Source organism: Exophiala dermatitidis, assembly GCF_000230625.1.
Source record: "Exophiala dermatitidis NIH/UT8656 unplaced genomic scaffold supercont1.8, whole genome shotgun sequence".
Lineage (NCBI taxonomy): Eukaryota > Fungi > Ascomycota > Eurotiomycetes > Chaetothyriales > Herpotrichiellaceae > Exophiala > Exophiala dermatitidis.
In genome coordinates, this window is record NW_008751653.1 from 1,142,849 (window position 1) to 1,167,630 (window position 24,782).

At 51.5% G+C, this 24,782-nt stretch overlaps 11 protein-coding genes across 11 annotated transcripts; 6 read left to right on the plus strand and 5 right to left on the minus strand.

The window, feature by feature from the left end:
• Positions 1-501: 501 nt before the first annotated feature.
• HMPREF1120_09152 (uncharacterized protein) lies at positions 502-1,843 on the plus strand (the record flags this gene model as incomplete). The annotated part of the gene is made up of 2 exons (XM_009163429.1): positions 502-564; positions 620-1,843. The coding sequence occupies 2 exons, from the start codon at positions 502-504 to the stop codon at positions 1,841-1,843; spliced, it is 1,287 nt and encodes a 428-aa protein (XP_009161677.1).
• On the minus strand, positions 1,383-4,088 carry HMPREF1120_09153 (amidase). Its single transcript, XM_009163430.1, has 3 exons — positions 3,351-4,088; positions 2,419-3,276; positions 1,383-2,372 (listed from the first exon to the last, which is right to left on the minus strand). The coding sequence occupies exons 1-3, from the start codon at positions 3,672-3,674 to the stop codon at positions 1,893-1,895; spliced, it is 1,662 nt and encodes a 553-aa protein (XP_009161678.1). The 5' UTR covers positions 3,675-4,088; the 3' UTR covers positions 1,383-1,892.
• Positions 4,089-4,275: 187 nt separating this feature from the next.
• HMPREF1120_09154 (acetoacetate-CoA ligase) lies at positions 4,276-6,444 on the plus strand (the record flags this gene model as incomplete). The annotated part of the gene is made up of 1 exon (XM_009163431.1): positions 4,276-6,444. One exon carries the CDS (start codon positions 4,276-4,278, stop codon positions 6,442-6,444), a length of 2,169 nt encoding a protein of 722 aa, XP_009161679.1.
• HMPREF1120_09155 (Cu2+-exporting ATPase) lies at positions 5,397-11,096 on the minus strand. Its single transcript, XM_009163432.1, has 2 exons — positions 6,767-11,096; positions 5,397-6,715 (listed from the first exon to the last, which is right to left on the minus strand). Exon 1 carries the CDS (start codon positions 10,747-10,749, stop codon positions 7,027-7,029), a length of 3,723 nt encoding a protein of 1,240 aa, XP_009161680.1. The 5' UTR covers positions 10,750-11,096; the 3' UTR covers positions 5,397-6,715; positions 6,767-7,026.
• A 314-nt stretch (positions 11,097-11,410) lies between these two features.
• HMPREF1120_09156 (uncharacterized protein) lies at positions 11,411-13,237 on the plus strand (the record flags this gene model as incomplete). Its single annotated transcript, XM_009163433.1, has 1 exon — positions 11,411-13,237. The coding sequence occupies one exon, from the start codon at positions 11,411-11,413 to the stop codon at positions 13,235-13,237; it is 1,827 nt and encodes a 608-aa protein (XP_009161681.1).
• A 1,089-nt stretch (positions 13,238-14,326) lies between these two features.
• HMPREF1120_09157 (uncharacterized protein) lies at positions 14,327-15,199 on the plus strand (the record flags this gene model as incomplete). Its single annotated transcript, XM_009163434.1, has 3 exons — positions 14,327-14,532; positions 14,583-14,727; positions 14,795-15,199. The coding sequence occupies 3 exons, from the start codon at positions 14,327-14,329 to the stop codon at positions 15,197-15,199; spliced, it is 756 nt and encodes a 251-aa protein (XP_009161682.1).
• Positions 15,200-15,334: 135 nt separating this feature from the next.
• Positions 15,335-16,262, minus strand: HMPREF1120_09158 (uncharacterized protein; the record flags this gene model as incomplete). The annotated part of the gene is made up of 4 exons (XM_009163435.1): positions 15,335-15,655; positions 15,708-15,813; positions 15,859-16,072; positions 16,127-16,262. 4 exons carry the CDS (start codon positions 16,260-16,262, stop codon positions 15,335-15,337), a joined length of 777 nt encoding a protein of 258 aa, XP_009161683.1.
• Positions 16,263-16,956: 694 nt separating this feature from the next.
• Positions 16,957-18,173, minus strand: HMPREF1120_09159 (uncharacterized protein; the record flags this gene model as incomplete). The annotated part of the gene is made up of 5 exons (XM_009163436.1): positions 16,957-17,217; positions 17,264-17,715; positions 17,760-17,837; positions 17,893-18,107; positions 18,157-18,173. 5 exons carry the CDS (start codon positions 18,171-18,173, stop codon positions 16,957-16,959), a joined length of 1,023 nt encoding a protein of 340 aa, XP_009161684.1.
• A 382-nt stretch (positions 18,174-18,555) lies between these two features.
• HMPREF1120_09160 (arginine metabolism regulation protein II) lies at positions 18,556-20,881 on the plus strand (the record flags this gene model as incomplete). The annotated part of the gene is made up of 3 exons (XM_009163437.1): positions 18,556-18,805; positions 18,863-19,800; positions 19,850-20,881. The coding sequence occupies 3 exons, from the start codon at positions 18,556-18,558 to the stop codon at positions 20,879-20,881; spliced, it is 2,220 nt and encodes a 739-aa protein (XP_009161685.1).
• Positions 20,882-21,231: 350 nt separating this feature from the next.
• On the minus strand, positions 21,232-21,662 carry HMPREF1120_09161 (dihydrodipicolinate synthetase; the record flags this gene model as incomplete). Its single annotated transcript, XM_009163438.1, has 2 exons — positions 21,232-21,400; positions 21,457-21,662. The coding sequence occupies 2 exons, from the start codon at positions 21,660-21,662 to the stop codon at positions 21,232-21,234; spliced, it is 375 nt and encodes a 124-aa protein (XP_009161686.1).
• A 726-nt stretch (positions 21,663-22,388) lies between these two features.
• On the plus strand, positions 22,389-23,934 carry HMPREF1120_09162 (FMN-dependent dehydrogenase; the record flags this gene model as incomplete). The annotated part of the gene is made up of 9 exons (XM_009163439.1): positions 22,389-22,482; positions 22,538-22,571; positions 22,624-22,726; positions 22,776-23,010; positions 23,071-23,235; positions 23,298-23,372; positions 23,425-23,678; positions 23,731-23,807; positions 23,859-23,934. 9 exons carry the CDS (start codon positions 22,389-22,391, stop codon positions 23,932-23,934), a joined length of 1,113 nt encoding a protein of 370 aa, XP_009161687.1.
• Between the last annotated feature and the right edge of the window lie 848 nt (positions 23,935-24,782).

Below are 24,782 nucleotides of genomic sequence, written 5' to 3' on the forward strand. Positions count from 1 at the left end.
TGTGGATCGTAACCAGTCGACCCAAAATGATACCCTGCTGGATTATTAGTGTAGTGTATTGGTGATCCTTTTTAATTTGAGTATGGAATCCAAGCTCAGACAGATGTATGAACAATGAAATATACTGCTGTTCGAAGTCATGGCCAATTATTGTGCCTGGGCTGATGTTCAAGTTGGTTAGTAGTACCATGTGTGCTGTTGAGGTGTTCATACCAGCAATAAATTAATATCGCACGTCATAGCACTGATCAAGTCTGCATGTGGAAACAAATCAACCACTGCAGCTTTGGCATTACCTGCGTGCTGTCGTATCTTTTTTCCTTGAAACAGGCCACCCCCGGAATCTGGTATGCTACAGCTTGAGGGTTCGCCGGTATCCTTCATGGACGACTAAGTGCGAACCCGCGGGTTCGATCATTTTTGGGCCGAGCCGGATGGAGCGCAATGGGACTCATTCAGCCGACCTTAGATATTGTGTCGCAGACTGCGCGGCGTTCTAGAATGGCTGTTCTTCCATACTCTGGCGACGACGACAAGTCTGATTCTCTCGTCCAGCGGGCTGTGGTGAGAGGCCGTGTCCATCATTATACCTTTTTGTGTTCTGACTGACCGTTTGCAGAATGTGGTGGTTGCACCCCTTCGACTGCTCACCTCACGCACCGCGGTGAAGGCCTACCTCAGTACCATTCTATTCCTGACCACGTCCACCCTCCTCATCACTGTGTCCTCCGCCGCATATGCGCTCTTCTACTACAGATACATTCCTCAAATCAATCTGGAGCGAACCCTCTACTTGCAATATGGAAGCGGTGCACATCCTTACGCAACCACGGCTCTGGACACATCGGCACTGGTGTCGCAGCAAGCTTACGACGTGGAGCTAGTCCTCCATATGCCTCGGACGCCCAACAATATAGAAGCTGGGAATTTCATGTTGGATCTGGCGTTGCTGGGACCTGGGATCGACCCGAAGACCCTTCCGGAAACCATCACATCCTGGCTTGCCAACATTACTTCGGACAATGTGCTATACCGCTCACGCCGGCCCGCAATCCTTCCATATTCGTCGCCTATACTATCACTCAGTCACACGTTTTTGCACCTTCCATGGCATTTGTTGAACCTACGCGATCTCGACTCCGCTCGACTGGTCGTGCCCATGTTCGACATGTTATCTTTCCCGCGTGGATCGCGTTACATCCCGACCCATGCGAGATTGGAGCTTCAAGCAAGCACCGTCCTGCAAGTGTACGAAGTGAAACTTGTGTTCCGTGCCAGGTTCCAAGGACTACGGTATTTGATCTATAATTACCGCATCACCGCCTTCCTCCTCTTCTCCGCTGCATTTTACACCGTCAGTGTGGCCACCATGGCTTTGGTCTGGGCAGTCATATCGGCCTTGATCTCTTCAAGCTCCGAACCCAGCGAGAGGAAAGCCCTCAAGCAGGAAAGTGATGACGCAGATGGCCGTGCTAAAGCAGAACCGGAGTATGGCCGGCCTGTCAAGATTAAGAGAGAAGACGAGGCAGGGTCGCCAACCGGTGGCTTGTCCCTGTCGAATGTGCAGTCTTCCCCTGTAGACGGAGAGCAATATTCAAACCTTCCTGGGCGGAGTTCTGCCGTGGAGCCAGGAGAAGAAGATGTCGACGACTACACTTTGACACAGCCCATCGGCCCAGGAGAGGCTGCGGACGACGAAGACGAGCTGGAAGAAGCCGAAGAGTTCCGTGGGAGATCATTCGAGGGGGATTCCGGCATCGGAACGAGTATGGAAAGTGAACATACTGCGTCAGGGCTTTTCAGAAGACGAAGCTCAAGAGCACTTGGCCACACATCAATCTAGTCTGTACCAAGGTTTACCCCTGTCCATACGGTACATGTCCACCTCGACTTTAGGAGTTATTCAAGATCTTATCGACGATGCCCGCCATCGCTACGAGATTCTCGTCCTCCTGTCTCATTCCGACCAGTTGGAGAGTGGTTGGAGCACCCTGGTAATTATCAGGGCCAGTGTACATGGCGTACACCTTTTCATCGTCTGGCCCGTATTTGGCTGCATTATCTGTCACGTCTCCTGGTCCGACCTTGCCTGTGGGAATGATGCAAGAAGGGTAGTCAACCAAGTTCCACAAGGCCTGCGTTATGCCGGGCCAGGTATCCAATGGCGGTGCCGTGTGCGGCGCCAGAGTGTTCAGGATGGCGTCAAGGTTGTTCTCAAGCCAGAGATCCTTGTACGCCGTTGCAGCTTCACGCCGTGCCACATTCCAAGCAAAGAGGTCTTGCAGAGACTTTGGTGGCATACTCACCAAGCCGACCCGCTTGACCGATTCAACGAAGGGCTCGTTCGCGGAAGAGATGTACTCAAGGACAGTCTGGCAGTTTGTTAGTCGGGACTCTGAAGATTCAAACACCGCATACCTTTGACCCCTCCAGCGAAAAAGACGCCCATATAATTCCAATGTCTCGAGCCACGTTTGGCAATTTGATGGCCACGATTTCCATTCCAGCCTTCTGCAGCTTGGTTTTCGCCTCTGCAAGTGCGCGTCTCATGGGCGGTGTTGGAGTGAACAATCCATCATCTTCTATGACACCAATCCTTAACTTGCCTCCATTGGGAGCTTGGAGCCCTCGCCATGGAATGTGTAAGCATTCCACGTCGACCTTCCATGGCTGGTTGCTCATGATTGTCCTCATGATGAGCTCACAGCTGCGTAGGCTTGTTGCCATTGGGCCGGCGACGGGCTGGATGCCTGGCAAACCCGCAGCGGCGGGACTCTGCTGACCAGCATAAGGCACGATATTGGCCGATGGTTTGAACCCATATATTCCGCAACAATGACTCGGGATACGAATACTGCCGGCTATGTCGGTCCCTATACCGACGATGCTGCCGCGCATCGCAATTAGTGCGCCCTCACCCCCAGAACTTCCACCAGCGGTCAATGACCGATTGTGAGGATTCATGGTACGCCCGAAGATATTGTTGTCGGAGTCTGCGGTCATCATCGTCTGGGGAACATTGGTCTTGCAGTAGAAGACCGCGCCCAGGTCCAAAAACAGTTTCGGCAATGCTGAATACTCGCTGCAAGGCTTTTCAGCAAAATGCACAAGCCCGATTGTTGCATCGAATCCTGGAATGTTGAAGCTGTCTTTTAAAGAAATGGGCAGTCCCCAGAGTGGAGGGAATGTTTGCGTCGGGTTTGCGGAACAGTCGTCGTCGAGTTTCTTCGCTCTCTGGAGGGCAGACTCGAACATGATCTCCGTCAAGCAATTTGTCTGGGAAGCGATGTCAGTACATTACGGCTGGCTATCATTCATGCATGCCAACCAGCTCGGATCGGACGCCCTACCAGCTGTTGTGCGATTGCTGCCCTTTTGCAAAACGCCGTCACCACCTCTGTCACACTGTACCCGCCATCTGCAGGCCCTTTCCTCAACATCTCCAGTAGCCCTACTGCGTCGTAGTTTTCGGTTATCTCCAACTCTCGACTACTCAATAATCCGCTCTTGGCCGGGACATGGAGTACATTGGCTGTCGGGCTCGAGGTATACTCGTGCAATTTCGTCTCGGGGATGAGCCATTCTTTCGGAATCAGCTTAGAGCGCGCTTCTTGTTTGCGTGCTGCAATGACATGATAGGGGTCTCGTGAACCACTGATCGACGAACTGGCCATTATGAGATACACCCTTCGGAGAGCAATGTGGGTGCGATGTTTGAGAGGGCAGGGAGTTTTCTCTGGAAGTTTGCTGACGGTCTTTAAATGGAGATCCTCTGGCAATCTAAGAGCCTCCAACACGGCTGCTAAAAGTGAAGGTATCTACCACAGTCACAAAACGAGAGTTTGCGGGATCTCTGGCTGATGTTACATACCCCTGGCTGATGAACTTTGGGAGCCAGTAAGAGACAATTGCGCGCTATATTTGTCCTCGATCCGATGTTGTCACCCCGGCACAAGACTGCAGCGTAGAGCCACACTGCAGGACCCCTCCTAGACGATATCAATTGGACTGGAGACGGTCTTATACATGCCGACTCTCGTCTTCATCTCCTGGAGACACTATTTGAAGGGGACGATGGCACTTGTAAGTAGTGTCTGTATTTCTGTCAAGAATCAGCCGAGGCAAAATCGCGAATCTCTCCAAACGTGGATTTCATATCCGATTGCCGAATGCGGCGATCAGTCGACGACAATCTGATGGGAATCCTTGTTCAGCGCAGCATGCTCCTCTCAATCGGGATCATCTACAGCATGCTTCGATGGTCAGTTATAGACGATGCGGTTCAACTCCCTGGGCCTTCCGCTGGAATACTGCTCTGCAGAGTACCGGCATCAAATACGTGAAATGCCGGCTCAACCAGCATCTACCACAACCAATCCCCCCACTCCGTTATGGACTCCGCAAAACCCAGAGGCGACACCTGTGTCCAGATACCGCGAGCGCATCAATGCAAAGTTCTCGAAAAGCCTGAAAGACTCCCATGAACTTCACGAATGGACTGTACGAAATCCCCATGAGTTCTGGATCGACTTGTATGACTATTCTGGCATCGTGCCCACCCTACCGAAGCACACAAGGCTTGCATACAACCCCAATCTGCGACTCAGCGACATTCCCACCTTCTTTCCCGGACTGAAAATTAACTACGCGGAGAATGTACTTGTTGCAAACACACAAGCCCGGCCTTCCGCTGTCGCCTTGGTTGGTCTGAGGGAGAGAGGTCTCGATCATCCAGAGAACATTACCTGGTCCGAATTGACCGAGTTGGTTCGCATGGCCAGATCCGCACTGGTTCGTCATGGTATCAAGCAGAACGATGTCGTGGCCGCACTCATGGCCAACTCTGTCTGGATCATTGTCCTTTTCCTTGCCTCGGCCTCCATGGGAGCTATATTCACATCGGTGTCGCCGGACATGGGGGTAGCAGGCTGTGTCAGCCGTTTCGCCCAGGTCTCTCCCAAAGTCCTCTTTGCTGATGTCGACCTGGCCGTCAGGGGAGTGCGGCCGTCACTGATGGGGAAAGTGATGCAGATCCTGCGATCACTCCCGTCGGAAACATCAAAGCCCATGGTTGTGTTTGTGCCGACGTGCCATCGGCCACACCTGCGACAACATCTGGACTATGTCAAGCCATTGGGGATCTCATTACATACTTTCCTGCTCAAATCAAGACCGACCGACCACTTGACCTACACGCGTGTACCGACTGACCATCCGCTAATCATCGTTTATTCATCCGGCACGACCGGCGAGCCCAAATGCATCGTGTCGCCACATATCTCGATCCTAAACTACAAGAAGGTCGCCCTGCTTCACAACTCTCTAGGTCCGCATAGCACCGTCTTTCAATACTCTTCCACCTCATGGATCCTGTGGAACGTGATGAACGGCCATTTGTCAGTCGGCGCCAACATCATCTGCTACGACGGCGGAGCGCTGTACCCAGATCCTTCGACGCTTCTGAGCATCTGTGACAAGTTCAAAGTCACCTACTGGGGCACATCGCCACGATATCTTCTGGAACTCGAACAATCAGGCATCAAGCCATCATCTTTCGACCTGTCCAATTTGACTCTAGTCACGACAACCGGAGCCACCCTCACAGGCGAGCAATTTCGATGGTTCTACTCCGCCTTCCCACGTCGGATTCACTTGTCCTCAGTCGCAGGCGGCACGGAAATTGCCTCGTCCTGGATCGCCACCGACCCAGCAGGACCAGTCTACGCCAACGAGATGCAGATGTGGGCGCTCGGCCACCACTGCGACATTCTCGACCCGGACACAGGCGAATCCATCGCCATGACGGGCCAACCGGGCGAACTGGTCTGTCGAGCGCCGTTTCCCAGCATGCCATGTAAATTCTGGGGCGATGACGAGAACCACAGCAAATACCGCGCGGCGTACTTTGAGAAATTCGAGACTCCCACAGGCTACCTCGACGTATGGGCACAACACGACTTCATCGTCATGAACCCAGCCACACGCGGCGTACAAATCCTAGGCCGCAGCGACGGCGTCCTCAATCCCTCCGGAATCCGCTTCGGCAGCAGCGAAATCTACAATATCGTCGAAGGCCCCCAATTCAATAGTGTCCTCGCCGACACATTGTGCGTCGGTCGTCGTCGCGCCCAGGATAAAGATGAGACGGTTTTCCTGTTTGTCGTCATGGCGCCCGGTCATGAGGACGAGTTTAATGACGCCCTTGCCACACGTATCAAAACTGCTATCCGAGACGGCCTTTCACCACGCCACGTGCCGAAATTTGTTCTTCCTGTCCGCGATATCCCGTACACAGTCAATGGCAAGAAAGTTGAGATTGCGGTCAAGAAGATTATTAGCGGGAATGATGTTAAGGTTAGTAGTACGCTTAGGAACCCGGAGTGTTTGAGGGAGTATGAGCGGTTTCGTGATTTGGAGAGAGTGCCTAGAAGGGAGAGGTTGTAGATTGTAGATTGGGTCTCACATACCTAGGGAAGCAAGTTGTGTCGACGGGCGAAAGATGCTTGTGGAGACAACAATTCGGTTGCATTTCGCTGGAGCTAGAGCTAGATATCACGAGTCTCGCTCACAACGAACGAGCATTGATATGCTTTCCTGACGTGCTATGGGACTACTACTACTCACCCGTCGTCAGATCGTTCGCGTATATGTCATCTGGGTGTGAGTGTGGTCCGGGGATCTGGGAATAGTATTCGTCTTCCTTGACATGGTTAATCTGATTTGGCGTCGGCCGCGGTTTAATACTCCCAAAGGATCCGCTACATACCAGGTACCTGGTACACAACCTTGTGGATGGCCATCAGTTCCTGTATGATGGCCGAGAAAGATGCCCTCCTTTTTGTTCTTAGCCATGCAAAGCTTTGCTCGGTGAAGCCGAAATGTACAGTAACCGCTGATCCAAGTTGGAATCATTCAATGTTTTATGGTTATTCAAAATTAGAATTACAAGGCCTATTCCATGGAAACATCAATTTATGACGCAGCCTCAATGATCTCACTGGGCCATATAATGATATAAAAATGGAACTATTTCCCCCTCCATCGAATCTCCGGCAACTTCAGCGCCAAACTACTCAGGACTACACTGACGCTGCTTGCAGCCATGGCCACACTCGCCCACACAGGACCTAACCTCCACCCTGCATGGTGTTCAGTCGCGCCCACTGGGAAGAAAACTCCTGCAGCAACAGGCACAAGACAGATATTGTACACGGCGGCCCAGGCGAAGTTGAGCTTCACTCTCAGGAAGACCCGTTTGGCCAGTCTGACAAGCGAGAGGATTGTGTTTAGATCGGAATTGAGAAGAATAAACGAAGCGGTGGTTACTGCGACGTCGGAACCGGTCGACAGGGCAATGGAAACGTCCGCGGCGGAAAGCGCAGGAGTGTCGTTTGTGCCGTCGCCGACAAATGCAATGATGCGGCGATGTTTGTGTTTGTGTTTGCGCTGCGCACTGGTAGCCTCATCAATAGCCTGAGAATTGCTTTGTAGTTCTCGAATGTACGCGGCCTTGTCCTGAGGGAGCACGCCGGCACGGACGTTGGTGACAGGGATCCCGAGTTGAGCTGCGACCGCCCGGGCTGTGGTTTGGTTGTCTCCTGTACACATGTGGACTTCGAGGTTGGATTTCCGCAGCGATTCCAGGACTGTGGGAGCTTCGGCTCGGATGGGATCGGCAATTGCAAAGAGCGCCACCGCATGGAATGTGAGGTCGGAAGGGGAAGCTTTCTCGGCGGTTTCGGTCTCGACAAATCTCCTGACAGCAAAGATGGCGGTGGATTGTCCCAACCCTTGGTGTTTTCGTAGGATCGGGGTAATGTAGAAGTCCTCGTCGATGACAGGCTTGGTTTCTTTTTCATCTTCGACTTTGGTCGACGCTGATGTTGTTGACACGGAGCTTTCGTTGACGGTTACTGACCCGAGAAGCCTTTCATTCCCAAGGATAGCTTCGAATTTCTGTGGTCCAGCACTCGATTTGATTTTGAAGGTGCCTCTCATGCCCTGACCTGGCACTTCCTTGATTTCGACCGGCTCGATCTGACTGCCATTGGGGGCGTGCGTGCAGTAGTCTGCAATGGCTTTGGCTATCGGATGTGTGCTTGATTCTTCCAACATGCGAGCGACCACGAGGATACCGTCCTTGTCAAGCACATCTTCCCCGCCACTTGGCTTGTCATGAAGCAATTCAAAGTCTGTGACGCGCATTTGACCTTCCGTCAAAGTCCCTGTCTTGTCAAATACAATCGCATCGAGGTTTGACGCTTCTTGAAAGGCTTCGCCTCCGCCTTGAACCAAGATTCCGCGTTTGGCAGCAAGTCCACCTCCAACGAAGAGAGCCGTGGGAGCGGCCAGGCCTATTCCACATGGACACGCAACCACGAAAACGGCAATGGCAAACTCGAGGGACCAAAACGGCCATCCACCCTGCGACACATCGAGCCATGCTCGTGGTAGCATACCTGATTCGCCTAGACCTAACCAAATCAACCATGTGATGATGGCCAGGAATGTAATCACGGGAACGAAGTAGCCTGTCAGAATATCCGCAATTCGTTCAACAGGGGCTCTTTTCGCTTGACCTTCGCGTACCACGTCGACAATTTTGTCCAACATAGATGTACCACCAACTTCGGTGACCCTGATTTTGACTGGATCCGACACGTTGAGGGAGCCAGTGTAGACTTCATCCCCTTGTATCTTCTTCACGGGTTTCGATTCTCCAGTGAGAGAGCTTTCATCAAAAAGAAACGTCCCTTCCTGGTCGACTGCGCCGTCCGTTGGTGGCGAGGCGCCGTGTGGGAGTTGAACGATGTCGCCTACCTCAAGCTGATCAACTGGTATTTGTCGAATGTTTCCACTCTGCACGTCCACCAGCAAAGCATCGGCAGGTCGTAACTTGCTTAACATTGCAACGGCATCACCGGTCTTGGCTTTGCTGTACGCCTCCAGATAGCGTCCGATAAGAATAAAGAATGTGAGGAACGTCACGGTGTCAAAATAGGTGTTGGACGACCTATCGTGACCCATAGGTGTGGAATTTGTGGTGGCATCCATAATCAGTACGGCTAATGATGAAAAATAGGCTACCGAGGCCCCTGCGCTGATCAATAAATTCATGCTGCCGAAACGATAGAAGCGTCGAAGGATGGGGACTTTGCTTTTGGGTCTCCACATAGACCTGATTTCCTTCAAAGCCCTCGTATGAAACATATCCGTTCCGTAGAACATGACAGGCGTGGTCAGAAAGAACAAGGCCCACTCCATCCGCATGGCGTTGCCTGCGAGGATGGGCTCTTCGAACCATTGTCTCGTAGAATTCGACTTAGGGACAAGGCTCATGTACACGATCCCAATGATGAAGGTAGGGATGGCAACAATGGCGGTGAATATGAGCCGACAGAGGATGTGATTTTGCTCCTTGCGTTGTAATCGTCTGGATCGTTCTTCCAGGGTTGGCGGGTGATATACACTTGCGCGAAATGCTTCGTCGGCAGCGTTAATGACAGAGATGAAGCTGCGCACTGTAAAGTCCGGAGGAGCTGGCCGGTACACAATGGTTATGATGGGGTCGTGGAGAGTGGGTGACTGAGTAACGGTAAATGCTGGGTGGCCGTCGACGTTCGTATGAGGCAGGCCGTTCTGAACCGCGGACCAGACCTTTTCTGGACAATGTTCACAGTACATGCCATCGACCTTGATCTGCACAGCCCTTTCTTTTGCTTTTCCGGAGGATTCACGGGACTCGGAAGAATCCTCCAGTTTAACAACTGTGGCATCATATCCCAGATCATCAATCTTTTCCAATATTGCTGAAAGGTTTTGCTCATCTTCGAAACATACGATGCCGCGATTGCCAACTAGGTCGATGTTGACCGAGCGAACAAAAGGCAACTCCTCAAGACCTCGGGTGATTGTACCGACGCAGCTGCCACAAGTCATGCCCTCAATGCTCATAGAAGCCCGGCACTCCTTGTGGTCTTTCTCCGACCGAGACTGCGCTATCGAGGACTTGGAGACGTGCTCAAGCGTGGCTTCATAGCCCAGGTCGTCAATCGTCTCTAGGATTTTATCACAGTTCTCTTTTGGGCCCCGGAAAACAACCCTTGCACTGTTCGTCATATGATTGACATCCACCGAATCCACAAACTCGAGACTGCTCAACTCTTTCGATATCGTCCCGCTACACGAGGCGCAGGTCATGCCACCGATCGAGAACGTTGCGGTATACTGTTCGGCGGGCGCATCATCGGAGGCTCCATCAACAGTGGTTATGGTAGGCTTCCGATCGACGAGGGTGTCGCCTGACACTGTATTATCGATGCTCTTAGATTTGGTGTTGAACAATCCCGGCCGTCGAGCTGTCCATGACCTCTTCCGTGTAGATTCGCGTGCTCTTTTCTCTTGACATGCTCTGCAGTTCTCGATATGCTTACGCTGGGCACGAGACAGCCGCCAGGTTGAGTGGGAGGAGAAGTACGTGGAATGGGCTGGGGACACATCGCGATCGTAGATTTGACTGCCGCGGGAGTCAAGGGTTGTGACATGTTGGACTTCAAACGCTGCCTTCAGCAGTTCCTTGACGATAAGTTCCTGAGTTTTGTCATGCTCATGCTTGACTCGAATGGTGTGGTCGATCAGTGAAACGTGAACCGACTGGATGCCGGGAACTTCATGTAGGACATCTTTGGCATAGGAGACACAAGAAGGGCAATGGATATTCGAGACTAAGAATGTTGAAGTGAATGGCATGGTTTCGCGAAACGACGTCCGAAGGCGAAGCGCAGGTCAACGGAGTCAATATACAAATGGCGGTTTGTGTAACCGGGGAAGTGGGAATTGAAGTGCTTTGACCACGAGGAGAGACATAAAAGAGCGGAGGAGAACGGAGAGATACCAGAGACTATGTTCATTTGTACAGACTTGGACAAGATGCGCAGTTTGTGCGTAGACCAGTACGCAGCGAAATGCACTCAATATCAGACTCTGTTCTGTGCTGGTAGCATGCAAACATGGTGGAAATTGATGGCGGATGAGGACCGCGATCTTCGCAGCGAGTGCGCGACTTGTGCGTAAAGTGAGCGACAGCAGCTCCAAATCTGGAGTGGATGAGGTAGGTCAAGAATCGACATGTTTGTGATTACATAACTGGGGAAATCGGCGTTGTCACGTGATGGGAAAGTCAGTCAGGTGACCTCGGCCGCGGTCCATCGTGCTGAATTGAAGTTCAACCTCATCGATACCTCAGGCATCCTTTTCGCAGTGGATCTCGGACTAGGTCAATTGCTGTCGGTTTGTATGTCCGACTTCTATGTCGAATAAGTCAACAGGAACTTGGGCTCTCCTCTAATAGGAGGTGTCACACCCATGGGTTCGTTCTGCGCGGGATTTTACGACTGGCAGTGAGAAGACGATGGCGACCACGGCTTCAATGCAGGGCGAGACCTCGATCCCCGTAACTTCGAATCCCGCTTCACAGGACAGGACGATCCAAGTGGAGCACCATTCAAAACCTCCTGCCGATACTTTGACATCCTCATCAACGCCCGCAATGACCATTGGCAACCCTCAACCCGATACCATGAGCTTATCTGCAATTCCACAAGATGCGCCATCTATATCCGACTCCAATATGGATGTCTCAAATCAGGACGTTGGTTCGCAGTCAAACTCGGGCCAAGGTCCTCGCAGAGGTTCATTTCCGGACATCCTCCCTCGAGGCCACACATTGCCTCGACTCATAGATGCCGGCCCTCCTTCAGATACGGTGGGGACGCCTAGCTCGATGCTCAGTACATTTCCTCCTCAATCAAGCCATGACGACCTGCAGACCGATAGCGACCCTGAAATTCCATCGGCCGCAAACCGATCGAGTACAAGTCTTGCTCCACGCTCCACAAGTGTGATGACAGAGGACGTTGAAAACTCGACAATCACAGTTTCGAGCCAATCTGAAGCGCCGACTGGCCGCCTGCTCACAGGCCACCCTGCAGCCAGCGTGCCAGTCGCGAACACATCCTCAAATCGAAACAAGAACTACGTTCTACCTGATGGCTCGGTAGTCTCTGGAAAAGGTCTTGGTCGTGGCAGACCTGGAATCAAACGTGGACCGAGAAATCAGAAACAAGTTGTCATTGACCATGTCCCATCACAGTCATCCTCAACGAATGCAGCCACTGTTTCCTCAGACGCGGGCCTACCCCCGAGGAAGAAGCGCAAAAGTGGTGACCCCGATGGTGGCCTGATCAAGCCTCGAGCATCAACTTCTGCATCCGTTACAGCAACGTCGCGGGAGTCGTCTGTGGAGTATACGCCTACCGCTACACAGACTCGATCTGGTCGCCATACTCAGAAGCCGGCTTCGCTCGCCAATACAACGCCCGCAGCCGAGAGCCCTTCGAAGCGGCCAGGCCGGCCTGACAGAGCTACCAGTACCACGAGCGCGTCACCCTCAACGCTCAAACTGCACCCCAAGATCAAGCGGCGGGTATATCGGGGCCGGGAGCAATTCGCACTTTGCGAACACTGTCTCCGTGGTCACGGCCCGCCAGGAAACGTTATCGTTTTCTGTGACGCTTGCAATAAATGCTGGCACCAACGGTGCCATGACCCTCTCATATCTAAGCAAACAGTTTCCGACGCCAAAGCAGAGTGGTTTTGTGCCGATTGCGACCGCATCCTGCATGGCGGAAAGAAGGCCAAGAAGCCCCCGGCGAAACGAGTTGAACCTACCACTGTCTCTCCGATTGTCATCGAACCGACACTTGGGTACGGTGGCCCGCGTGTCGGAGGCCGCTCGCTGAATCCAGAACAACGATTAGCCTACCTTCGTACTCTTTCGAAGGATGACTTGATATCTCTCATTCTAGAAGCCTCAGACCTTGCCCCTGACCTCCCCCTCTACAAGGCTCTCGTCCCTCTGTCGACTCGGAACAACACGCCCCAGGCTCAGTTTACATCAACCTATGTCACGCCGGTATCACAGCCGCCGACATTTGCGGACAAGGATACTGCGAACAATGCTGTTCCAGTCGATGAAGGGTACGATGACCATCTCGATGACCATGCTACCTTGTATCCCAAGCCTGGTAATGGGGTTCAGCTGCCCCCAGAGAGCGAAGACTTGCATATGTTGCTCGAGGGTAAGGATAGCAAGACCTTTAGCCACTGGGTACGAGGAATGGGCGGGAATGACTTTAGTGGGACGGGCAATGTGGTGTCGTCAACTCAAGCTGTATAGATCTACACATACAGATTCTGAATGTTCTGCTGGTGCTGCTATGATCCCGAAGCTGCCAAGCAGATATACGTATTTGTATTGGATTGTCTAGATGTACACGTCCTCCTTAATCCCTGATCGCTCATACTTTGGCCATTAAACTTCGTAATATCTGCCATAAGTAGCAGGAGCGATGGTGAGCTGACTTAGGTATTGTCTTCTGCCAAAAGCTGCCAATCATTTTGCCACATATCATTGAAGCATCGTTTCATGAACAGTCACATCAAAAGGCAGAGGTACCAGCCGGTGTATATGCCGATTAGCATCAAGATTAGTATTAGCATTAGGTATTTGCTCTGACAGTTGTTGCTCCTCCATTCAGGTCGTGGAATGGCTACTAACAGAGACAGATAGCAACGTTTCCAGCAGGACCGAGACCTCCCCGGTCGCCGCGAGATATGCTGATGTCCAACTCCACTACTATCGCTACACCGCCGTTGTATATCTGCGTTGTCCCGGATTGCTCAACGTGGGTATACGGAGGTAGTTCGCGAGAATCCAGTCTGGAACGCGATCCGCACGTCTCCTTTAGGAAGCGGGATCGATCAAGTGGTAGCGGGTCCAATAGGCTCGAATTTGCGTTATATTTCAGTTATTGCCTGCGCCGTTTCTAAAGAACCCGTACCATGAGAAAGGCTGCGCAGTTTCCCTTCACCTTGAGTCCGTCATAATGCTCTTCCAACCTACACCACAAGAAGTCGCAGCTGCTCAGCTATCTCTTTCGTCAGCTCCTTCTGATTTAAATGAACCATCTTTGCCCCAGCCTGCATCTGAATGGGGGCTCCCCAACTCCTGGCTCTTCGAGTGTGGCCGATTGACAACTTGCCTCCCAAGCGTCTTCTCGGAAACGACTTTTCCAATCTCAAAACCTTGACAGGCATTGTACCTTCTTCTTAAGACTCGATCCAAAGCTGATGTCCCTTAGTGTACCAGGAGCTAAAGAAAGAGCTTCTAGCACCGAGCGAGGACGAACTGAAGGAATTTAACTTACATCAAAAAACTTACAGATTGAACCCTTTTCGCACCTTGTTTTCCCTAGTGGCAGCCGCAATGGCGACACGACCAGCTCATATAGCGGGCACTATAAGCCACGCCGGGAACCCAAGCACTGCAAGCGATTTGTCGAGTTCGAGCCAGGAGGACAAGCCCGAGGAAACATCAAAGCAGGCACTGGAAGCTCTGATCGAAGAAATACTCATCTTTGAGGACAACGGCCTGATGCCCGTAACCGGATCGATGAGATATCTTCTGCAACTGTATGGAATATGCACCGTTGCCTTTGTTTACCCGGGTTAACTATTTGCAGCGTGGTCAATTCCCAGATTATGCAGGTGCGTCTTGGCACTAGACAGGCCATTTCAGTCAAAAATGACGGCGGCGTCTGTGTCACTCGACAAGGAAGTTTTACGGGTTCAGACCGATACGATATCGTGCCTGTCTTATCTTTGGAGGTCAGTTTTAGCATCCATCTTACCAGCTTGGACTCGTGGAGTGCTGAGCAAACTTACTCGCTCTCAGGCCAAAAGGCGAAGCGCAGGCGAGATCCATCGACCCAGTGGTGAGACGGAAGAGTGGACAACGCGTCCACTAGGTCAGGAGGTCGCTGAACTTCTAGGCCAAGCCACTGCTCAATCCCTAGAACTTGATGGGTGGAAAGACCAACATGCCTTGGTCGCCAGCACGCACGGTACTGTCGTACGTTTGACCGCCGCAGACATAAAAGAGTCGTATCTTTCCCATCTCAACAGCCCAACAATGCCAATAAGTGAGTGCTTGTTTGTGGTCAGATCGCAGGGATATGATTTGCGAACGCGGGAGGAGAGGGACGGTGCCTTACTATTGTTTATTGGAGTGATCGAGTATCTCAAGAGCGAACGCGCAATAATAGGTCAGCTCCAGGCAATTCGTGGAGAGGCGAAGTAAGCCGGACAACTAATTCATTCGCTGTTTTTCACCAAATAGAGGAAATCCCGCCAAGGTGTAAAATTGATCGTATCGACAAAGTGGGGAGTAGATAAAAATGTGAACCTGTGGTGAACACCTTTGGAATGAAGTCTTTCATGGCAGTTTTCTCTCGTCCAAGTATTTCAGCATTCTCAGCAGAAGCATCGCTACGTCCTTCCTACCATCCGGAATCTTCAGATCATAGGTTGCGGAGCGACAGACTTGGAAACGTAGACTCGGTCGTTGATATTTGCGAAGAGATTCGATGTAGCCCCGGGTGATGTGGGCGCCAGCCAAGTACAACGCTGTTCCGGTGGAGCAAACCACAAAGCCAATAAATTCATCCATCTCGGGTTGTTGAGCGAACGCAAGAATTGCTTGGGCCAGGATTTGTTGGGTTTCACGAATCTTGTTGTCACCAGACCCCTTCAAAACCTGCAGTCTGTGCTTAGAAGTATATTCTTCGAGGAACCTGGCCTCTTCCTACCAAGAATGTCGCCACCGGGACGAGTGTCCACTGGTCTTGCTTGAAAAGTCCGTCGCACTTGATTCGCAGGCTTCCAAATTTCAGAGATTCGGCTCTTTTTGTGACTCTATATTTCATTAGTTGTCGTCCATTTCTTAGCTGTATGCCATACAGTCTGGTCCGCCTAGGACTGAAACTCAACAGCACCTCCAAAAGAGACTCGATGAGACCCATCTGTGGGCGAGGATCGTCCGCGACGTCGAGAACGCGATGGAGGTAGCTAAAAGTCAAACGGAAAGGATTTGTTCGATTTCTGGACCGGTGATGGAGGAAGTTGAGCACATCTTGAGTGGGAATCAAAAAGTATCCCAAAAATTCATCGTCAGCTGAGATCGAAAGTTAGAATTCATTGTGTATTGGGCAGAGATTGTATCACGTACCTTGATCGGTCTCCACTGTGATATTGCTCAGGAACATAAAAGGTTGGCCGTCATCCACCTGCAGAAAGTCAAGATGTTCTGGAGTCCATTTGTCAATAGGCTGGAGCAAAATCGACGGGCTCTGCAGGGTCGTCATGGTGTGCTAATGAAATTGAAAGTGACTCGGCAGGCGATTTTAGCCTTTGACACCGCAGGGCCAAGGTTTGATCACATGGCTTTGCGACATTGCAGCGCTAATGGCCATCTGGACGAAAGTCCAGGAAGCGAGACAGGAGTAAAGGAAACGACTGGTTTCAATGATGCGGAATTTGACGGGGCCTTGATGACTATGGAAATGCATTGCTTTCCGCAATGATGGGAAGAGATGCAGGTTGCCATAACCAACCAAGCGCATGCAGCCGATGACGAATAGCCCGAGGCGGCCCCCAAGGCGCAGGCAACTATAACCGAGCTGACGAGCACGGATATTGCCCTTCCCGAGCATGTGAAACACCGAAAACTGGGAATCCGGGGGCCATACAGTATTATGGGTACCTGTTTGTACATGCTCCGGGCTGGCGCTCATGCTGCTCAAGCGCGCCTCAGGGCTCGCCAAGCCATGCTCAGGATTGCACCGCCACAGCTCAGATTGGCTTAGTCATGGCTCAGCTCAGGTAAAGTGGCGGTGACATAGGTCTGGAAACGGAAATGGATTTTGGAGAGGTCAAGATTCGCCGCTGAGTAAGGTATTGTGGTATTTGGAGAGGTACCTATTGGGTGCCAACAATTGGGAACTTCAAGTTGCGTCCATTTTATAGTTCCAATATATCCTTGATAACTTACTGCTTCGTTCAAGCTTTTCCGAGGGTTTTTGCCTCGATTTTGACTATTTCTGGAACATCATCTTGCAAAGATGGGGCTGAAGGCGCCCATCCCAGAAGCTTCTGGCCTCGCGAGGACTTGTAAACAGCATTAGTGCCCCAGAAAATAGCTCCAGCAGGCATAGCTTTGTTCGCCTCGTCGGGAGTGATCGTCTTCGTTACTGAAGGGCTTTTGATCAATCCTTGTGCATGTGCTTCTTTGGCGATGTCTTCGCAAAGTGTCCCGAAAGCCTAAACTAGTCAGTTCTCGCTCTGCGATTTGAAGAAGTGAACTTACCAGCTCGCCATTTGCAGGGAGGTAGATGCCTTCGTCGTTCCATCCCTGAGTTGAACCGTTCAGTGCTGCCTCGGTCAATTTGAGAAACAATTGCCCAAGATCCTGGACATGGATATTGCTCCACTTGTTGAGGCCTTTGCCTAGCCGGAAGCCTTCGCCATCTTGAATGGTCTTCTTGGCGATTTCGGGGGCTTGGATACTCCGCTGATTTCCTGGCCCTTCCCCCTTTCCGTAGATAAGCGGACCTGCAACCAGCGCCGTCCGTACTGCTGACGGGTTCTGAGATATAATGAAATTGTCGACTTCTCTCGAAGGGTTTGCGCGAATCGTGTCAAGGATCTTTGCAGTGCCTTGCAAATCATCCCACACCTCCGAACTTGGCTCACCATATTTGCCTTCCTTGATCTCGGGGATCACAAACAGAGAAGCTCCAGACATTTGAACATAGTATGCTGCAAAGATTAGTACAACTCACCGCGAGTTGATGTTCACTTACGCTGTGTTTTCCGACGCTTCTCCGTCAAGCCCTTCACGATCGCACGAGCAGCAGCCAGATGCTTGGTGTTTGCCAGTTCTTTGGTCCGCCGTCAGCTAAACCGAACCGATAATTGAGCAGACAAATCACTTACGCAAAACAACATCCGACTTCTGGGCTTCTGCTTCGATGGTGTCGACATTGTCCAAGTCCCCAATCACGACTCTCACATGATCAGGATAGGTTTCTTGGACCTTCTTGGCCTTCTGCGCGTCTCGGATCAAGCATGCTACTGTGACCTGAGACGGCTTGAATGCTTTGGAGATGGCATGTAGAGTCTGGCCTCCAACATAGCCCGTGGCACCGGTTCTTTTCAAGTTAGGGCATACATCACATGGCAATAATTGGACACGCTTACAGGAATATTTGAACCATGGTTGCTGATATTGTGTCTGCTAACGTATATTGAAGTGAACACTAGCCGTGTCTTGGACTTTGACGCTCAACAGCTACAACAATGTACAAAGTTACCGTATAGCAGTAGATGACATACTTTGTAGGCGACGTAGCCGGACGGTCTTTTCCGGGGCCCAAAGGCGGCGTGAGTGTCGAGACAGGAAAGTCTTTCCGCACCCCCCTCCATCTACCGCTCCACCTGCAAGCCCTGCTTATCAACTGATTCCTACTTCATCTTCCCTATACTCTGCTCAGTGCTCACCTTATTATTACTATTGTTTCCGGATCATCTTCTCTTCTCGATTTGGGGCAATGGCTGGGCAGGCTCCGAGGTTAGACGAAAATCAAATTTCACCCCGCAATGGAGGCGCCCAAGGCTAAGAAGAAACCGCGGAGAACTCATGCTTTCGGGGGCTGCGGGACGTGTCGGAGACGTCACGTGAAATGTGACCAGGTTCGCCCAGTATGCTTGACTTGCCAGGCAGTGGGAGCCATTTGCGATGGGTTCCGGACGGAGTTAAAATGGGTGTCCGAGTCTCATGGAACCGGCGCGAAAGAAACGGTCAGCCAGGACCTCACCAGTCACACGGTGAGAAACCACCTCTTCAGCGGTAAGTAACAATCATCTGCCCTTTACGGCAGAACAGTCATATTGACAAGGCGATGAGCAGAGCAGTCCCGCAAGTCTATGAGCAAGGCCTTGCAGGATGATCTTGGTCGAAAACCCGTCGACGAGTCCCTCTCAGAGCTGGAGGATCGGTGTAAGAATGCAGTGGCAGGATCTGGCAAAGACGTCGCAATCGGCCCTTTCGGTGTCTTCCAGCTTCAGCAACGAGCAGCGGAGCCGGAAAAACAAGAGACGCCTACATCAATCACCGATCAAAATTGCTTGACTTGCAGTGATACCGATTTTGCACAGTCTGTGGGCTTTGTCGACTCTTTGAACATGAACGACTTCCTTGATTGGCCGGATCTTTTTGATTTGGATCTTCCCGAGAATGACTTTTTACCGCAAAACTTTGAAGAAGACATTGCAAACGCCGCATACCTCGAGACATCTGGGTTACTGTCAAGAGGCACCCCGCTACGAGGGTTGGAGGAAAATCCCGTGCAACATGAAGGCGCACTGAATGATACCCGATTGTCATCCCCCAAACCCGTTGATGCGTCGACCAGGAACGAGCTTGTGGACAATGACATCAACTACGCGGATGTGCAGATCCTCCTCAAACATTTCAATGACCAGGTAATTGCGCATATGTGGGCAGCGCCGGTCACGCGAAAATCGCCCTGGGAGCTCATGAATGTGGATTCCGCGGTCATTACCTTGGCAAGATTGACATATATGACAAGTCAGACCCTTTCCCACGCTGCACTTTCCAACCTTTTTGCTCTCACAGCCACGTCCGCAAATCATCTAGCAGCACAACTTTGCAAAGAGCCAGACTCTGCCGCCAGCGTCGAACACTGGCAACACCTGGCCACAGTGACCATTAAGGAGGCTAAAAGGCACCTACAGTGGTCCTTGCGAAATGAGGTGCGTGGCCCACACAAGGCCAAGTACAAAGACCAGCTCATGGCCATTATCGCCATGTTATCATTCTCTGTAGGTCCTGTTTCGATGCTGCTCGTCAAAGCTACTGATCATGTTGCAGATACTCTACGACAAACAGCCGGACGCTCGAGCGTACATGATCGATGCTGAGCGGCTGTTGCGTCTCCGTGGTCTAGCCAAACGAAATATATCTCGCAAAGCCAGATTGTTGCATCACGTGTATACCTGGGCAAGAATCGTCGACGAGAGTACGTATGTTTTACGCAGCTATGATAACCTCGACCTGGAGACCGTTTTGCCCCGACGCTTCAAGGCATCCACAGCGACCGATCAAGCCATAGCCGAGCCCAGACCCAGTCATAATCCGCGGTTGGATGATTTTTTGCGGCTAGAACATAATGCCCATGATCTTGACAGGGAGCCCGAAGGCCCCAAAGAGCATGAGATCGGCCTTCATGACATTCACCTGGAGGACACACGCGAATTTTCCGAAGAACTGTTTGCGCAACTATACGGAGTTTCCGAGACCTGGTTGAGTCTCGTCTCTCGCACAACACGATTGGCCAATATCATGGATGCCGTGAGCGTGGTTAAAAAACGACAGGAGTTTGTACATTTGGAGTGGTTGGAAACACAAAAACACCGGCTTGAAAATATGGTTTGCTCCTTTGCATCGACGGGCCGACAGAATGGGCAAAACACGGCTCCCCATCCTCGGGATCACATGGTCCGCGCTCTGAATTCGGCCCTCGTGATCTTCTTCTATCGGCGCATCCGGAATGTTAACCCGTGGATCCTCCAGGAGCACGTCAAAAACGTCACACAAGCCTTAAAGGACTTTGACGCAGCTTGTCAAAGCTCCAACATTGATGCGCCGGGCTCGCCTTGGCCAGCTTTCATGGCGGGCTGCGAGGCACTGTCACAGGAGCAGCGGATTTACTTTTCCGACTGGTTCGATAGATCAATCTCCACCACGGGGTTCCCCAGGCTTGTGAAAGCCAAATACTGTATGACTGAAGTGTGGAAGCTCCAAGATGCCTCCATACAAAGCAGGCAACGAAAAGGCATGAATCAAATCAACTCTTGGGTTGAAGTGTCTAAACAAGAAAATCTACATATGCTTCTATCATGACTATCAAAACAAATGGGTATTTATCAACATAAATGGGTATTGTTTGCCCACATTACTCCACGAGCCTCCATCCGGCATTCTGAAGTAGCTGAGCCAGCTCAGCCTTTGGTTCTCCTTCCAGCAGCTGAACGGCTTGCGAACACCCCCAGTGACCCAGCCACGGAGCTCCATGCCGGTCTTGACTGCAAAGGAATAGTTATGTTCCTTGAGGTATTTGCAGATCCAGTAGATGTTCTTCCACAATTCTCAGCCTGCCGGGACATCGCCTTTAACAGCAAGAGTGTTCCAGAGTTGGGCTGACCACTCTGGAAGAATGTTCGAGGCTCCCCAATCGGAACCTTTGCAGCCATTCACAATGCCATAGAAGTCAACTTATCGGCACCATTCAGCGCGGTGATCTGGTCGTGCAAACTGAAAACGAGCTCGGTAAACGGTACCACATCGCCTGACGAGTCTTTCAAGTACTTGACGCCGACTGAAGAGAGGCTGGCAATTTGTGGAGGAGTGAGTTTCAGGCCGCTTGCAGATGGGATATTATAGTAGATGTCCAATCCAGAAGCTATTGGATCTCAGACATGAGTTCCTTGCATTGCTCGTAGTTGACAGGGTCGTAAATCGGGGGAACCACCATCAGTGCTGCGGCGCCGGCCTTTGCAGCGTGCTCAGCAAGCTCAATGGCGTCCTGTGTCGAAGTTGCACCAGTCCCAGCAACCACTGGTCCTCGGCCGGCAGCATTCTGCACGCAAAGCTCGATCAGTTGTTTGCGCTCTGCGATGGTCATAGCTGTGAATTCGCCGGTGGTTCCTACCGGGACCAGCCCATGGTTGCCAGCGTCAAAAATGCTGTCGATGTCTGCCTAAACCCTAATGCCTACAGTTGTTGTTTGTCAATAGACTTCTGGTCATCTGTCCAAGCGGTTACCAACGCCACGAGCACACCCTTGAGTTCGACCATGTGGAAATGTTCGCTGGCTGAGGTGTACCCGGGGGACAGTTGAGATTGCAGTTCTCTTCTTTGCCTTGACGTGATTGTCCTACTCGTCTTAAGTGATCCCATGTTGAGCTTTCGGTGCCGTTGATTTGTCTTATACGGGCTAAGTCTGGAGCCCATGTAGCCGACCACATGTGACAATGGAAAGCCTTTCCAAGTCCAGGACCCTGTTTAAATCTCTTCCATTTTGGGTCATTCGCTTATCCGCGCGGCGATCGGCTCCGGTCCGTCTCCGCACCGGGGCTGTCAACCTGCTGGTAATGGGCAACCCCACAGAAGAGCTGTTGCTTCTAGACTCGACATGCCACCCCAGATCCGGCAGGTCAACCCGGTCCAGCCAAAGGACCGGCAATTCGGGGCAGATAAGGCAGGGGCTGGCCGTCGGGGGGCTAGAATATGTCGTGATAAATTATACTTTACAAGTTCTTGTGTGCCACTTCAACCTGTTCGACTGACTCTTTCTCTTACCTCGAAGACCAATAGACGTGCCTTTTGTTGTTGGAACTTGTCGATCACAATGGCGAACAGACCACCCTCATTGGATCCCCTCGTGTTCTCTATTCAAGATCTCGAGAAACAAGCAGAGAAGAAACTGCAGAAGTCGTATCGAGGTAAGAGGCAACTTGGAATGAATTGTTGGAATTGAAACTTATCGCTGTTGCATAGACTACTACAATGAGGGTGCAATGGATTTGATCTCGTGAGTACTGTCAAAGCTTGGTGAAACTGGTCTTCATACTCATCAAGTCCAGCCTTCGGGACAATGTTGCGGCCTACGACAGATATAGGATTTTGCCACGGAGTTTGCGCAATGTCAAGGACATCGACACATCAACGACACTGTTTGGCCACAAGGTATGGTGTTCGAATGCATGGGTGACCATCGCAAATTAACGTAGGACAGGTCTCATTTCCACTTGCATTGAGTCCTTCAGCCATGCATAAGCTTGCTCACCCTGATGGTGAAAAAGCGACGTCGGGGGCGGCGGCAGCTATGAACATTGGCATGTGCTTGTCATCGTACTCTACCACTTCCTTGGAAGAAGTGGCGGCCCAGGGCAAGGGCAACCCCTACATGATGCAGATGTGTGTCGTCAAGGATCGGAGTTTGACGAAGCAACTCCTTGACAGAGCCGCCGGTTTGAAGTCCCGCCCGTGCATACAAATCTGGAGAGTATACTAACCACTGAAATCGACAGCTGCTGGATTCAAAGCCTTGTTTCTGTCGGTCGATGTGCCAGTGCTTGGACGGCGCTTGAATGAGTACCGCAACGATTTCACCCTTCCGGACGATTTGGGTTTCCCCAACATCCTTTCCAACGGGGCGGCGGAATTTTCGCATGGGGAGAATTCGCATGATTACGGTAAGTGGCACTGGATCCGCCAAACATAGGGCGTGCATACTGACCCTATTCCCACCATCCAGATCCTAGCTTGGAATGGGATGAGATCATCCCCTGGTTAAGACAGAACACCAAAATGGAGATCTGGCTGAAAGGAAGTATGTATCCCCTCTCCGTGCTATGTCAGAGCTTCGATTGACCCAAGTCTAGTCTTGAACCCGTCTGATGTTCTGCTTGCCATCGAACATGGCGTTGATGGTGTGATCATTTCCAACCATGGTGGACGACAGTTGGACGGTGTTCCAGCGACCCTGGATGCCCTCCGGGAATGCGCGCGAGTCGCACAAGGACGGATCAAGATCGCCGTGGACGGTGGCATCCGCCGCGGGTCTGACATTTTCAAAGCACTGGCCTTGGGAGCACAGCACTGTTTTATCGGTCGCACGGTGATTTGGGGTCTTGCGGTAGGCGTCAAATCTTCCCACACAAGTAGTTGTCTGAAGCTGACCATCCCAGTACAATGGACAAGCGGGTGTCGAACTGGCCATCAAACTGCTCCTGGAAGAGTTCAGGACCACAATGGCTCTAGCTGGGTAAGAGATGAACCTTACTGTCTTTGGGATCGCTTATATAACCGCTGCTAGGTGCCGGAACCTGAACGAGATCACACCTGAACACATCACCTATCTTTCGCCAACTGGAAGATTGGCGAAACTATAGACCCTGCTACGAAAACTTGGGCAACGGGATTATAGACAAGCATGGCACTGCGGGTTTTTCTAGGTCATTTCACGGTGTTACTTGCCATTCGTTGTCATATAAAGCGGACCGGCGCAACCTCATGTTTGTTATTGGTCTAATTTGCCGGGTAGCTTCTTGCATATTCCTCGAAGTCGGTAGCCCTTTGCGTCCATACAATGTCCGTTATTTACCTGCGCCAATAGTACAAGCTTTTGCCCCTGGTCGATTCTTTCGGAGATCTACTGCCCGGCAGATCGAGTGTGATATATTCGTTACCAGCATATACCCCTGACATCGCAAATGTTCATATCTGATACTAGTATATGCAAGCCACACGTTATCAGCCTAGTTCACTGGCAGATACGTCAAGTCGTGTGCCTGATAAGCATATGAGCTTACGAAAACTGTGAGATATGTGCCACCAAAATAAACTTGGCCAGAATGATGCCCAGGTCCTTCGTCGTGGCAATGTACAGTTGTACCGAGAGATCCAGTCTGCAGAGGTGGGCAAAAGATAAGGATAGGCTTTCCGGATCGTCGCCACTGATTAGGAGCAAGGGCCGAATTGTTGCCGAGTCAAGACTGGAAGGGTCTCTGGGGGGGCTAGGGGGGCTCTCGTAAGAGGAAAGGCTTTCCGTCCTCTCCACCCTGCTCAGCCATTGGCTTTGTCAACGATAACAACTCCACACACGTCGTTGGACACCTCGACACAACAAAACTGGCCTCTTATCTACGTAAAGCGCATAGCATAAGAGATCTGTAAAGACTCCGCTGCTACACGATAGATTTCACACATGGTCTGTTGGAAGAGATTGAACTTGTACACC

Coding starts and splice junctions, on each gene's coding strand:
- HMPREF1120_09153 (XM_009163430.1), bottom strand. CDS start 3,674: ATGGCCAGTTCGTCGATCAGTGGTTCACGAGACCCCTATCATGTCATT. Junction 3,277..3,350: donor CAGCAATCGCACAACAGCTG/GTAGGGCGTCCG, acceptor ATCGCTTCCCAG/ACAAATTGCTTGACGGAGAT. Junction 2,373..2,418: donor TTTCGCTGGAGGGGTCAAAG/GTATGCGGTGTT, acceptor ACAAACTGCCAG/ACTGTCCTTGAGTACATCTC.
- HMPREF1120_09155 (XM_009163432.1), bottom strand. CDS start 10,749: ATGCCATTCACTTCAACATTCTTAGTCTCGAATATCCATTGCCCTTCT.